The sequence below is a fragment of the Agelaius phoeniceus genome, chromosome 9, assembly GCF_051311805.1.
Source record: "Agelaius phoeniceus isolate bAgePho1 chromosome 9, bAgePho1.hap1, whole genome shotgun sequence".
Lineage (NCBI taxonomy): Eukaryota > Metazoa > Chordata > Aves > Passeriformes > Icteridae > Agelaius > Agelaius phoeniceus.
This window is the reverse complement of record NC_135273.1, coordinates 26,303,420-26,319,377: the sequence shown is the minus strand read 5'-3', so window position 1 is coordinate 26,319,377 and position 15,958 is coordinate 26,303,420. Positions and strand designations below refer to the sequence as shown.

The following is a 15,958-nucleotide window of genomic DNA, read 5'->3' as shown; positions in this document are numbered from 1 at the left end:
AGACAAGAGCCAGGAATGTGTGTGCATTGTTTGAACTGAGTAGATGAAAGTGTGTGCCTTGGGGGGTGTTGTCTGTTTCTTTTCTTTGTTTTGTTTTAAGTATCCCTGGTTAGACTCCCTGGCTGCTGTTCCAAGAGCTCTGGGTAGCTCTTACCTGGGTGCACAACCAGCAGATTTGCTGCCTCTGATACAGAGCTGGGAATACCCACTGCCACTAAGAATAACAACAAAATGAAAGCTTGGGAACCTCTACCCTATGCTTTCACACATGCAAATATTATATATATGTATATATGTGTGTGTGTGTATGAATATATATATGTGTGTGTATATATATCTCTTCTTTTAATTGCTGTTGGCATAGATGACGTTGAACATTGTTTAAAACATGAACCAGAGGCTCGCTCAGTACTCACATAAATCCAGAATGGCTGTAAAAGCAGATAGAATAGATTTGTAAGGTTAACAAGTCTGGTCAAAGATGAAAGAAAAGAGCCCACTGTTGTCTCTTATAGAGGTTCAGTGAATTCACAATGTGTTGATTTTCCAGGCAGCTCCTCGGGTTGGTGCGGGGCCCTGGGATGTGCTGAGGGGCACCAGGGCCCCGCCCGGCTAACGAGAAGCCCAGGGCAGGTGGGGATAGTTAATTATGGCTGATGGGACTGGCCTGTGTGCTCTGGGGCTTAAAGCCCAGGTTGTGGTTGCAGCTGGCCCCTCTCTCTGTAATTTGCTGTCCTGCCCTCAAGACCTCAAGCATTTTGCCTTGTTTTCCCAGACTGGAGGGCTGTGCCCTGTGTGGGCCCTGTGAGGGGCCTGTGTGGCGCTGCCGCCATGTCCGCAGTAAGAAGGAGTTACGGAGTCAAGGTGAGGGGAACAAGGACGAGGACGGCTGCTGGGAAAGTCTCAGGAGGGAGAAGTGGCCTCAGGCTCAAAGATATTGCACTTTGTAAGGGCAGGTAAGAGACTGGGAGCTGGGTGGGGACGTGCTGTGCTGGCCCTGGGGTGAAGGGAACACTGAATTATTGTCAGAGCTGCTGAGTGCCGTCAGGCCTAGAGTAAAGCCCACAGCGCAGCTGTGGGGCTCTGAGGGGAGCCGGTGGCGAAAGCTGCTCGGGCTGTAAAATGCTGCCACTTGCAGTGTGAGTGCAGTGAGGCTGGCTTGGGAAAAGCAAAGGGACCTGTCTGTGGAAAAGAAATGCATTTTGTTCTTTTTGCAAAAAAACCCCGAATAATTAAAAAAATTAATTCTCCTTTCCTGTGGAGAAATATAGAATAATCTGGATTTTTCCAGGCTGCAGCCATCATCCCCAGGTGATACCTGCTGGGATGGACAAACACTGAACCTCTACTTCTCCTTCCTTCCATGTCCTGTGGACAAACTTGCAGGCCTTGGAGATTTTGTCAGTACCTGTCACACAACCTTTCTGTGCTGATGATCATTTTAGACACCAAAAAAACCCTTGCAGGTCTGGGTAATTTTGCTTATATCTTTCTGCCCTTGTTCCTGAATAGTAAAGGTTACTGAGTAGAGTAACTACATATGGCATTCAAATTCCTATTAGGTCTGATAAAAAAATTTTGTGTTTTTTGTCTTTGCTCCTTTTGACTCTTGACTAGTTCTGCAAAGTCCAATTGTGTAGCAATAGAACTCTTGATTTCATAGACTCTACTGATTAAAAAGACAATTGAAAGTTTTTCTTCATGTTTATACAGAATGAGGACAGAGATTAAGAGAGTACATTTTCCTAATCATTGGTGTAAGGTATCAAGGAACAGCATGCAGTCTAAAATAGAAATTCAGCATACTTGCTGGAAGGAAACAGATTAATAATTTTTCTTTTCTAATTTGTGCTTTTTAACATTGAAACCACTTCTGGTTTTAGATACCTCTTAACAGTTACTTCAGGTTTTTTTTAATGCCTTTATTTAAAATGTTGCCTATTATCCAAAAGGAATAAAAGAACAAAAGGAGTAATTATTCAGGAAAAATAATATTTTAGAGAATTATTAGCTTTGATTGAAAATGTTTCACGGATTTCCTCAACGTTTTCAATTATTAATAAGTGCACCAGGCAGTTCCTTTGTGACACTTAAGTGATTCAGTCATTAATGGCAAATGGAAATCTAATTTGTTTAGCGGGGAAAACAGTTGTAGTCATCACTAAAGAAACCCTGAATTATCATTTCAGAAGTCTTTACTTCCTGGTCAATAGCCCATGAATTCACTGATACTCTTACAGAAAGAGCACATAGACCCTTTCTGCCCATGTCATACCCAGCCAGTGTGAAATTCTCCTCCACTTCAGGACAATTTCACACTGGGTGCATTCAGCCTGCCACAAGAGGAGGGGTCTGTGTGAGAGCTCAGCTTGGCTCTTGAGTATGTTCCTTGGGTGAGTAGTAGATTATCCCTATAATGAGTTTGTTTTAGTCCTGGTTTAAGTGGCTGCATTTCACTGGAATTCCACCTGCAGTGGAGTAACAGCTGTCTGCACGCAGACTTGGTTGAAGGGCAGTGATGTTTGGTGCTCTCACAGAGTTCCCCGTGCACCTGTGGTGCTGCCCAAGCTGAAGGAAAAGTGCAGCTCAGTGCTAGAAGCTGCCTGAAAACCCACCCCTGCCACCCTGTGCCTGGGGCTTGGCTGTGCCATAGAGCAGACCTGGTTCTTCTCTCTGGCCCAAAGTGACCCTGCCCAGGCTGTGAGGTCACTTCTGCAGTGATGCCCTGGGTGGGTTTGCTGGGGTTCCCACTAAAGCTCCCCTATCTGGAGTGAGTCAGTTCCACAGGAGAGGCTGGGAAGTAGATGTGAGCAGCCACTGTGTGCTGGCCAAGACTTTGCAAGGGTAAAGTTAATTAGTAAAAGCCAAAAGACATATGAAGGAAGAGTATGTTTCAATACATTAGAAGAATGATCATATTTCCCCAAATTAGCATACCCACTGCTGGGGGTAAAATAAAGAGGATAAAATAAAATTGTCTGATATAGAATGTAACAAAATGACGCTTCATAATTTCCCATGACTAGAAATAAATGTTTAACAAACTGCTCCCAGTAGGCTTGTTAAAGATGAAATATTTATTACTATATGTTTATTACAGGGTTTAAGCAGTACTTAAGTAATTTAAGGGGATTGGCTTCATCTTGCTTTCAATAATTGTATGTGATTAAATCCTCCTTCATCAGTTGTTCTTTGTGCTACAGCAGTTTGCCCAAACATATCCTTAATTAGTCCATATTTGCAATATTGGTTATTTTGTATAGGATGAACAGTGGACAGCTTTCTTTGGGAGTTTCACAACCCAAGCAAAATCAAATTCGATCAACACTGATGTTTTTGCATGTGGACTGAAACACAATAACTTGTGAAGTCTCAAAAAATCTTATTACTAGGGTAAAGTTGTATGTTACTCTCAGGATGCTTGTCTCTGACACTACAAGTCTGTTTTGAAGAAGTCTTTATATACTTTTTTAGGCTGCAGTATGTGAGACAAATAAATACTTAGCTTTAAAGTTTTCCTCTTTACCCTGAACACCGTAAGGTATCTATAAATATTTTGCACTTTTACATCTTAAAATACTGGTTTGTGCCAACTCATTTTGCACAAAATTAGATTGAATAAAATTTTTGGCTTATCCTGACTCCAAACTGGTGTTGACAACACTGTCATCTTAGAGTTGATGAAGAGCTGAAGCTCTGTGTTGCTCAGGGACTCTTCATTGCAACGACCTACTGCCTATTCAGAAGGAAAGATAAACACAAATAAAGCAACTTAATCTCCAGTGATTCTAAACGGTTCCTAGTTACACTCTCAGATAATTAACTTCTCCTGTGATGTGCTCATTTAATAGATACCTGGTCATATGTGACCATGTTTATTTAATGTGCTCTGCAATATTTATACCACAATACACCCTTCTCATTATAAACCAGACAGGCTGTAATTTATTTACACACACATATTCTGAAGCTTTTGCTTAGACAAAACTCTACAGGCTTCAGGAAAATATATCTGAGTGTGCATGTCAGTTTATGACTGCTCATAAATAGCTTCTGAAGGGACGGCCAGGAAAAAAAAAGTAGAATATTTTCCCTTCTTTTCAGCATTACTGTTCTGATATTTATGTACATTTAAAAATTAGGGAATACATGAAGTGTGATTATTTTTGTTACTTCCATTTTTATTTCCTTTTCATTTACCACAACCCTGAGGTCCCTTATTAGACTCATCAGTAAAATAATATTTGTCATAGTGATAATAATATTGCACAGCTCAGGAGCTCAACAGATTTATGCAGATTTCAACTCTGTGGTACCTGTCTCTGTAACAAAGCCCAAAGGGAAGGAGATCTCTGTAGCCAGGTTCTGTTCCCCAGAACTAATTCCAAAGCCTACAACAAAGCCCACTTGTTTGTGATGTATCTGTACTTCATACAGCCTTGGTGGGTCGTTCCTGGGCACATTTGCATATACACCTATATGTGAGCAAATAAGGATGTGCCTGAAAAGTGCCTGTGTGTTGGTGCAGAACAACCCTGTCTTTTCCTAAAACTGCCTTGCAAAACTGATTAAAACTGAGAGCTGTAGCAAGCAATGGCTGCATTCCAAATAAATTTTAAATTAGTGATGCATCTTGTCTCTCACTTGAAGGAGCCTATACTGACGATTACCTTTGCAATTTCCTTCCCATGTACCACTTCCATCTCCACAGAGGAGCTCCCAGACCTTTGCAGGTCTTTTCTTCTGCTTGATCAAACTGGTAACCATGAAAGTCTGTATATCCTGCAGCAATAACTGTGCCATTTCTGCATTAGGCTTCTGAAAGTTAGCTGCTTGGAAATTGTCTGCTGTCTTTAATATGATAATGCATGGGATAAACACCTAAAGGCCTCCCCTGGAAAGGGGAACTGTCCTGTTGCAGTGTATGGCTTGTGCAGCCACTGGGAGTGATGGCCAAGAGCAACATCCTCCTGTTTGCTGAGAATGAAGAGAGCCCATCAGCGGGCTCCTTATATGAGGAAGAAGCTTCATCTTTCCTAATATTGCTTCAAACCAAACACCCCTGAAGTACCTAGATTAGGAGCCCAGAGATGCTACAGTCTGTACCCAGAGATCTGAGCTGCTTTGTGGAGGTGTCTCTCTCCATCAGTTACAGAGCTAGCCCAGGGCAAGCCAGCCCCTAAACTAAGGTTCACTAAAGTGCCTGCAAATAACTGAGCCAAAGCCAGTCTTTGGAGGTGTGTTCTGCAAGGGGGAGTGGACTGGGTGCCACAGCCCGTGCTTGCTGCAGTTGTTTTCATATTATTCTAAAATGCATCGAGTTTTTAAAATTTAGCTCATGATAGCTAATGAATTTTATATATACTTTTCCTCTCCTTTTGAAGAAGTTACTGGAAAAACTGTCAGATTTTTTTGAGCCATTTGCAAAACACAAGGAAATGTGCATGATGGAGCTTAATCACGTTATAAGAGATTGTTACTGTGAAAGGCATAACTATTTTAGTTCTATTGGGTTATTGTGCCATTAGTACTGTTTGACTGCCAACTGTGCAGCAGTGGGGCTCCAATCAACAGGAGCCTGTCAGCCTTTTCCATTGCAAAGAGTGCCAGGGATAGGAGGGAGAGAGGCTCTTAGTGGTACCGTTTTTTCAGTGATTAATAATACTTGAGATCCATTTCAGTGATCAGAAATGTGCCTTAATGAGACAATTAGTCAAACCATAAAAGCTGCACAGCAATTTAGTTGGTGTTACTACTGGAATAATTTTCTGTGGCTGCTTTCTTCTTCCTGATTTGACTTTGTCACAATAGTCTGGCTGGAAGTTGCTGTTGGGAAGACTTGGAGGCTAAATTCAGTTTTGAATGGCCATGATTATCCACAGGGCAGATAATCCCCTTATAAATGAGGAAAAAAGTGAGGGGGAAAAAGTGGATATTTCATTATAAAAAAATTACACGCCTTTGTCCACGGGGCTGCTGTCGTGCCTTTCAATATCCAGCACAGTTAGTGCTGTGGCAACTAACTGCAGGTAGTGCTTGGGGGCAGGTACCAGACTGAAAGGGCTACTGCAAATTTGTGTTTATTTCTTCCTTCTGTAACAAAAACACAGTAAGGGGGCCTGGGATCTCTATGTGGAGCTATGAGATCTCTTTTAGGTGCAGCTGATTTTTTGCCTCACTCTTACAATTTGGTCATAATATTACTCTAAAGCAAAGTCAGAGCAGCTGTTCTCAACCCATGCTTGTCTTGAAAGCTTGCTGTTTCAAACCTGCAGCTTTGTGTTCCTCAAAGCTTGTTTGTATTTACTCCAGTTAAACATGTTGATTTATTAAGGCCTAGTATCTCCCTACAAAACTGCTGTTATTCTGACTTGGAGGTATGTCAGAAATGTCCTCAGAGTGATGTTAAAGAGGGCACCAAATACAGCAAAATTAACCCACCCAACAAATGAAATAACAAACCAAAAATCTACCCCAAGACTAGTCACAGTAGTGAGCTCATCTGCTTGCTATGTTTCCAGTGATGTTCACAGCTTTCCATGCTTAAGAGATCTGGGGAGTTTATTCTGCTATTTTTGGGAGTAAATCCTGCCCAGAAGTAGCATTATTTAAACTATTTTAGTCTAATTAATTTGCATTTATCTAAGAGGCCAAGAAACAATTTACTGCCAGAGCAGAAGCCCATTTGTTGGTGTCCCAGTGATGAATGTGGTAGGTATGTTTGAGAAAGCCCTGCCTCTGCTGGGAGCTGCACTGGAGCTGCTTTATGGGCAGGACAATCTGCTCAGTAGTGGCAGAGGGAGGCTCAGGGTGACAGCAAGGTGTGAACAAACTCCCTCTGTCCAGGGCAGGTGCTGCAAACCCAGTTTGCTGTGTGAATGCTTCCTGCAAAAAGTGCCCCTGGCCAGCTGTGCCAAGCTTCATTGTATTGATCTTCTCAATCCAGCTCAGTCTGGATGTTCCCACTTTCTAATCTTGTTATATCAGAGTGGTAGAAAGCAAAAATGTTTCAGTCTTCTAAAGGAACAATACAATTCCTGCTTTGCTCAGCTTTAACTATGAGTATTGTTTTTCTCATCAAAGAATATTGGTTTAGTGTCTCTGTCCCCTGGAGGGAAGGGGACTGAATCTGGACATAGTGATGGTGTTATTTTGACACACTGCGGTGTTGGATCAGTGTTACAGATTTCAGCTGGTAGAAGCTACTGAATGACAGGTTTTCTTTGGGTTTTGGTTTTGTGCTGGGCAGCCTGCTTTCCTGCAGTGCTGCTGGAAACTGCAGCTTTGCTGCCTGCTCTTCCTGGGCTCAGCAAATCCTTGTGTTTCTTGGCTCAACCCCCTTTCTTAGGATGCAAAGATTGACCACTTCCTTCTTTCATAACTAATCATGGGCCAAACTGAATATTGCTCAGGGCACCAGCATTCTGGCATATGATTTTTCACACTGCTGAACTTACCTAAATGTAAATTGTTTTTAAAATAAAATTGTTTGTTGACAAATAAGGAGCAAAAGAGAAGCTTCATACTCTAGTTACTTCTGAGGTACATGGAATATCAGCTGTGATAATACCAAGTCAGTTTTAATCCTGTCCTCACGGCTATGCCAACTTCTTTCTCTCTCCTTTTGGGCTCCCAAGTGATGCACAAATGTTCTCTGAGATATTTGTGGCCAAGAGAAGAACTGAACTGTCAACCAGTATAACTGTAAAAAGATGTATTATCAGCTATTAATGACTTTGAAAGTATCTTTGACATAAGAAACTTTATAAAGTTGAAAGAATTAAAGATTTCCAGAGTTTCAATCTTCTTTTAATTTAATTCAAATTATTAAAACGCCATACAAATCAGTTCTACCCCAATTTGCAATATTCAGGGTAGTAACATACAGCTGTTTCTGGAAAAGATGTTCTATTCTTATTTGGTTGACATGAGGGTGTAACAAAATTACCCCCTTCATTAAGAGACATAGAACTGTAAAGAACCAATCTTTGTGATGCAAGTAAACTGCCTGACTGAAACCCAAGATTAAAGGGGAAGTGTCCCTGTAAATTGTTAAGCATTTAACACTGCTTTTCTGGCTTCTTCACAAAGTGGATCTAACTTGCCATCACCTCCTAAAGGAGAAAACTACAACTTAAATACATTTACTTGCATATATTTTTTACCTTTTACATTTCTGCTTCTTACCCCAACACATATAGCCCTTTGTGCTCTCCCTCACAGTACTTGGACCCAGTTTGGTTCTGCTGTAGTTAATTCAGTAATCTGAGATGGATTTAGCTCAAACAAAAAATAAAAATTCCTATTTTGAAAGCAGAGGGAAGCCCTAATACCTCTGTGGACCAAAACCTAGCAAGTTTTCTTGTGGCTGTGGGCTGGTGCATGTGGGATGGCCCCAGACAGTGCTCTCCCAAGCATGGCCTTAACTCCCAAGCCATTCTCTGTTCCTGACTGTGCCTTTCAAACTGCCTTGAATATAAAGCAGTACAGAGCTTAAAAGTGTAAATGTTGTTAGAACCTGGACTGTTTATGCCTTAGGAATTGCTCATTTCAAAATACAGGTGCTTTTCAAAAAACTGCAAATAATAAAATTCAGGCGTTACCAAAACCCAGGTCATAAATGTTGCAATGAAATACAATATCCCTGTCAACCACCAGGTCTACAGCATTCCAGTTTGTTACCACTTCCAGAATAAGGTGATGTCCCTCTGCCTCCAGGCCAGCTGGAAAAAGGCAAAGAAGCAGTGGTCAGTACTGTATTTGCTTGGTTCTCAGTAAATTTTGAGTGTATCTAAGTTCTAGCACTGATGAGGATGAGAAAAACCCAGTGTTAATGTAGTTAAGTGCTGTACAAAACTCCCCACAAAGCCTATCAGCTTTAATCTCCATCTTCACTATTATTACATTAATGGATCTCCTTTGAATGAAGCCTCTAGCCTCTGTCATTTCTAGGTCTAGGGGTAAAAGGCAAGAAATTAATTTTGTACTCGTATTTGCTATTTACTGGCAGAGCAGCTGTAAGAAACAAAAAGCATTTATTTGTAAGTACCACAGAATAAGACTAAATTCAAAAGAATTCTTCAGTTAGCATTAAGATGGTGTTATAGAACAGCTGGAACATTAAGTGAACAACCTTGATAACCCAATTGTTCATTGACTCATAATTCATCTTTCTTCTACTGAAAGAGTAATCCCTCAGGATATTAAACACTTGAGATTTTTGTGAAGCTGAGAATCAAATCAGAATGGACAAAATAATCTCTTGATCCACATTTTTTTTAGTTGAATTAGGTGCCTTTCAGATTTATTATGGTGCATTGTATAATGTTAAATTAATCAGAACTGGGGAAATAAGAACACAGAAATGCACATACTTGCCTGAGCACTCCCCAGATTTGAATTTGTTTTAATTCATCACTTTCTATTGAGTTGTTTTACAAGGCAGAAGCAAATTCCTGTAGAGTCAAACATTCAGGGTCTCACCTTTCCAGGTTTCTATCAGCTGTGTTAAGGCTGTACTGACATCTCACATATTCTGGCAGGTGGAGGTATTTTCTCTGTCCTAGTCCACTGTAGCTGTATGACTTGCAAGGGTCAGCATTTCTCAACCATTTAACCTAACTGCATCCACCTGTGAGGGCATTTCTCAAACATTTAACCTAACTGCATCCACCTGTGAGGGCTGTTTGCAGTATTTAAATTCAGCTTACTGAAAAAGTAGAAGTGGCTGAGGAAAGAGTGCTCATAAAGTAGCATGCTTTCAACTTCTGCTGCCGTTTTGCCATTCTCATCAGACAGCTCTCACTGCTTTCTAGGAAGCTTTGATGGTAAACTCAGACAATTAATTCACACTTATAAATGGGTGAGAGAGATGACATCCCTATTCTGTGGGCTCTAAATTAAAAGCCCACCTGATTAGTTTCCCCAGGTTAGGGCCATGACAGGTACATTGCAATAATCTACCAACCCCAGTGAGAAAAATTTGAATGAGTTGCTAGTATCCCACTTATTGACTAATGCTTTTTGTAAATTTTCAGTGTCAAGCAAATAGGGATTTGTCTGATACTTTTTTTTTGGGGGGGGGGCACATGGGGGGATGCTTCTATATTATCTAAAGCCTTTAAATTCACAAAACTGGAATTTGGAATACTTGAGATCACATGCATGCAATTTGATTTGTCTTGCAACCTTAGATGAATTTTGCTAGGCAGGAATGGTTATTATTACAGCTGGAGAGCATTGGAGCAGAAGAAAAGTGTTGCTCATTCCCACATAAACAGGAGATAGACTACACTAGTCCTTAATGAGATGAATGAGAAAAAAATAGCTACAATGCTTCTCTGTGGGCTATCCATCGCTGCAACTTTAGGTATGGCTAGTGAAGTTCTGCAGCACCTGCGAACTCTGTAAAGCCCCAGGCACTGCTCTTCTGTCAGAGCTGCCGTGGAGCCGTTCCAAGCCCTGCAGCGGTGCCCCGAGCCTCACAGCTGGCTCGGTCCCTCAGCTGCCCGTGTGGGAGATCGATCGCAGCAGCTCTGCTCCAAACCGTGGCGCCCGAGCCTGGGGGTACCTGCTGCGCCTGCCTTGTGCTGGTTGCTGGAAATAACAGCTGAGCTGTGAGCAGCAAGTGTAACTACTCCAAAGTACTTCACTTTACAACTACATTTGGGTTTAAATGTTTCCATCATTGGTTTATGTGCTTCTTTCAGTCTGTGTTTTTAATGAGGTTTGTGTAACTGGAAAATATATGCACGCTGTAATGCAAGCTGTTTCTAGCAAACGCAAAAGATGGAGGTGTTGGTGCTTTCTGAGGCGTGTTTGAGGAGCAGCCCTTTCCCCTGTCTCGTGTGGCACAGCTGCTGGAGCCCCCTTCCCGCCTGCCAGCTTTGGAACACCAAGAGCCTCCGGTATGGTGCGGCCCCGGGGAATCTGACAGGGACCCGAGGGAACGGCCTGAAGCTGCCCCGGGGGAGGCCGAGACTCGGTTCAGGAAAAGGTTCTTCACCCAGAAGGTGGTTGGGCACTGAACAGTGTCCCCAGAGCAGCGCTCATAGCAGCAGCCTGACAGAGCTGAAGAAGCGTTCGGACAACGCTCTCGGGCACGTGTAATTTGTAAGCTGTTGGGAGGTAATTTGTAAAGTGCTGGGAGGGCTGGGGACGTCCTGTGCAGGGCCAGGAGCCGCTGATCCTTCTGAGTCCCTCCTGACCCGTGACACTGCACGATCTCACGTCAGGAGCCCGCGCCTCCTCCCCGGGCAGGGCAGGCCCGGACCGGGCGGAGTCCCCCGGAGCCTCGCCGGGCGGGACGGGGCACAGGAGCCGCGGGTGGTGCAGTCCCGGCTCCCGCTCCCTCCCCGCGGGGCGACCCTCAGGCTTCCAGGGGCCGGGGCTGAGGCACAAAAAGGCGACAAGGTCTTTCCTCTGATAGCTTTTATTGGCGTTGCGGAGCTCCGACCGTGAACGAGCTGAATGCGCGTTACCAGCGTACACTTCAGGGCGTACATATCGATAGACAGATAAATATATTTCAGTAGAGACGAAACATAACAGGAACAACATGTGCTATAAATACACATTTACATTTGTCATAAATATATACTTTTTTATAAAAATAAAAGTATCACTAAAATATTTCTCTGTCTTCTGCAACTCAGGCTGTGTTGTCACAGCCGTGTCCTGCCAAATTACCCGTGGCACAGGGGCTCTGGCAGCACTCCTGTCAAAGGAGCGAGGTCGGGCTCTTACACCCTTGAAACACCCCTGTTTTGAAATCGAACATCTTTTACTTTTGATCACTGTGAACATGGAATTTCATTAAAAAATTTGCTTTTTAATTTATGCACCCCAGCAGTACGTGTACATTGGTGTACACCTATGGGAAGTGCGAAACAATTACCTTCTGAAAGTTCTCTTGCAGGGGGTTGTTTGCCCCAGGTCCCACCAAGAGGCTCATTAAATCATAGCCACTTGTTACATGAATGTAATTACACCTTGTTTGTCAATCAAAATTTTCTCTCTTTTTATACTGAACAACCTATTCCACAGTATTGTGGTTAGAAACATGTTAGAAATATATTTGGTTTCCATAAGTGCATAAAGGTGTGTATTTTTAAACTTCATAAAGGAACTTCATTTGCATAACACAAATACTTTTAAATAAGAATTTAAGAAAACTTATTTCTGAAATCCTTGATAGATACAGCATGGAATCACACCACACAGGTGTAGGAAATTGTGTTAACTGAGAAGCAGTACAGTCCCTTGGAAAGCTCCTGCTGTCAGAGAAGTTTGTAATGCCTGTGAATTTTTATCCATCTGTAATTTAACCAGAAGCCTCCAGTTTAAACAGACCTGAACTGGGCCTGAAGCTTCCTGCCCCAAGTCAGGTACCTTGCAGATAGTGCTTTTAGCACAGGGAGTGGCAAAGGTAGACCATGTACACAAAAGACTTCTCTGCAGGGACTGAGGTCATCAAAGCTGCTCCTTTCAGATATTCAGGCTGAACACTAAAACCAGATCAGTAAGATACAAGTACAGAATGGCTAGCTAAATGAATAGGAAGTATGATCACTGGTCCTCAAGTAAAAATATATTGTCAGTATTTTCCACCACGAGTAGCTTCCAGAGCTGGAGAATGCAAAACACTTGTTACAGCAGCTATAGACAATTAAGGGGCTGTTAATGATAAATTGGTATAAAGTATCAGGTGTGGGTGTAGATGCTTCCTGAGTTCTCAGTGGCTGTGTTAAGCACAGTGTCTAAGCTACTGTTAAGATTCCAGACAAAAAAGTAAAATGAGAAACAGGTAATATTTGCAAATAACTATCTGTACTTATCTAGCTAGGATTACAAAATAAAAGTATATATTTAATTTAAAAAAATTATCAAATAACTATTCACAGTATTTTTAGACACTTAAAATACGACTACAATTTTAAACATATAATTCCACAAAAGATACGTAGTGCTACAGTTATGTTAGAAATGCAGAATGCTTTTGTAGTGAAATGATATAAAGAAAAATTACTGGGAATGTTTTGAAGAAATTTTCGTAATTATAGTATAGGAACAATTTAAAGCTTTATTTTGAATCATGTATTCTTTGAGCAAACTTTTGGTCTTGGCAACGGTTTTCTTGGGTTTTGTTTATGCGTTTTTAGATCTTGCACTTTTAAAGTGTACTTTAGATCTATGTACTTTTAAATTAGATTAGATGTTAGGAAGAAGCTCTTTACTGTGAGAGCAGTGAGGCACTGGAGCAGGTTGCCCAGAGAAGTTGTGGATGTCCCATCCCTGGAAGTTTGGATGGGGCTTGGAGCAACCTGGTCTAGTGGAAGGTGTCCCTTCCAACCTAAACCATTCTATGATAACTTTGGGGCAGCTTTTATGCTACAATATTATTTATCTAAATTATTAATCTAAAACCAGATTTCATCTTTGATTTGAACTACAGCTCACAGAGTAATAAAACATACATATATTTCAGTGAAATAAAATAACTTAAATTAGCCAGGCTCTTAATGTCTGCAAATCATCACAGTTGATTTACTTCAACATAGCTACTTCTAATTGATTATCAGGCTTTCACATATGGAGTTGGGGATATCCTTTATCCAGCAGACTGCTTAAGTGCATGTATGTACCTCCAAAGAGGCAGTAAAATAATAATGGACATACAGAATCTCCTGAATTTGTATCTAGAGTTCTTAAACAGAAACATATCTGCATCTCTAGGTTATTGCAATAAATCCATTCTGCTTTTAGGCTTCAGAGTGCTTAAACATGTGATTGTTTGGTCTACAGAGGAAGAGAGAACATCACTCTCCACAGGCAAGGAAGCAACCCCTGGCCAGGCCTCAGAAAGTGTTCCAGCTTGTGCAGCATGGGATCTGCACTGGAGTTTGGAACTGAGTGTCTTCAGTGAGTGAGTAAGTTGTGTTCTAACAATGATACTGAACACCTCAAAGTAAGGCAGCATATTTGACCTCACAAGAAAGTAACTGGAAATATCAGTCCCTGGAAGGATTTATAGGGAATGAAAAAGATAATTAGAAAAAACTCAGGATAACACTGACATAAAATGGGAATTACCAGACACTATATATTGCCACTTTCCTGGTTGAATTTACTGTATATTGCACAATATGATACCCTTCATCTGCTATTTAAAAATATAAAATATAAATCCCTCCAAGTGGGATGATGCAAAGCTGATATGAGTACCAGTACTGGTATTTATAACTCTAAGCTGAAGATTTCCTTATATTGCAAATTTACCTCTTCATTCTAATTATTGCTCTTTGATTTTGTGTGGTTGCATTCACTCTCCTGCCAGTCACAGTGACTAAATTAATTCCAATGCAAACAGAAAAGGTCTTAGGTAGGATTGAATAGTACTTATGGTTTGTGCTTTGCCACTCTGTCAGGCTGGATTTTACTCACTGATAGAAAGAAATAATTAAATCTATTCATTAGGGACAAAATTCTCCCAGTTCTCTGTGATGGATCATGTCTCCTTATATGCTGCTTTCAGAACAGGACTGTGCTTGAGACCAGTGCAAACCAGAATAAAAGCTAAATTATTTCTGCAGCATTTTTGAATTGGGGTAAACATGCAAACACATGTGTTATGTTCCTAAACTCTGTGGAAATGCACAGGGGCCACTCTTTAAAAAATAATCAGTTTTTCTTATATAGTAAATAGACTGGTGGTATTAAATACTCTTCATGCAAAAGTTCAGGATATAATGGCATCAGCCTATTATTTACAGTTTTACTCTCAAAATTCCCAATAGGGGAAATTTCTTTTTTTCTTTACATGCAAATCTTGTAGTAGTAGATGTGAATATTTTAGAACTACTTGCGGGGGATATTAATTAATTGGTGTTCCTTAGTATTTAATTTATGTCATATGCATATAGCTGACTCAATTTCTTAGGTGATAAAATAGCACAAGTTAATTATGGTTAGAAATGGTAGTACAACACATACTTTTATGACTTCCTCCTTCATTTCAGTCAGTGAGACCAAATCTTTTTTGCTGACTCATAAGCAAGAAATGGTAGATTTAGTACACAGAGTTGTAAATGTTGGCAACAACAAGAAACAAATGACACTTTGGTTCTACACTATTATATTATTAGCATTATCTTGCCTTTGAACAGCTGTGTGGTGTTTCTTCCTAGAGTGGATTCAGGAGAATAATTCCCACAGCCTCTTAGCGCCGGTGGTCACTCTGCAGCTGGGTGGCTGCATCTTGTTTGGCAGGTGGCTTTGCTGTAGTAGAACTGCATTTGTTGCACAGATCTCTCATTGCTAGAAGACTTTCTTCCACAGCTTTTGCAAGCATGCCTGAGGAGGTTTCCTTACATTCCTTAAAGCTTGAGATGCAGAATAATAAATGCTCTGGCTGAGGGTTATAACATGCCCCATATCCATTGGGCACCACAGGCCCATAGCAGCAGAACATTTCCATAGTAGTAGGAACCTGGTTACAGGGAGAAGGAAGGAGTGACTTCTCATTAATCAGGGCATCTAAAACCAGCTGCTTAGGAATTAGGAAAAAGAGAAAAAAATGCTACAAATGCTGGTAATGTGGTGAATCCAGCCCTGTAGAGTATCACTGTCTCCAGAAATTCAGACCTGGAGATGATTTACCTTGGAAGGCAAAAGCTGATCTCAGTATAGAATCTCATTGCTCTGTTTGTTTGCTATGGTTTAAAAACTGCTGGAATTTGAGGTGGCAATAATGTGTTTCTTTGCTGAATTTATATAGATATTTGAAAGCTAGAAGATTTTTTATTGATAGGAATTTTATGTAAACCTTGTACATAAAATGGATACATAAAACTTCTTTAAGGTTTTTAATTTCTTAAGGTTATGTTAAATTTGTAATGTGAAGACCGCATTAAATTAGAGAAATTAGCATTGTCCATTTCTAATAATAGTTTATAATTTT

At 41.0% G+C, this 15,958-nt stretch overlaps 1 protein-coding gene across 1 annotated transcript in view; it reads right to left on the bottom strand.

The window, feature by feature from the left end:
• Positions 1–11,420: 11,420 nt before the first annotated feature.
• The window catches only part of CHAT (choline O-acetyltransferase), a 38,312-nt gene continuing 33,774 nt past the window's right edge, over positions 11,421–15,958 (bottom strand). The window contains exon 15 of the mRNA XM_054637506.2: positions 11,421–15,487. Coding sequence (XP_054493481.2) covers positions 15,218–15,487 — 270 coding nt within the window. The 3' untranslated portion in view covers positions 11,421–15,217. The remainder of the gene's footprint in view (positions 15,488–15,958) is intronic.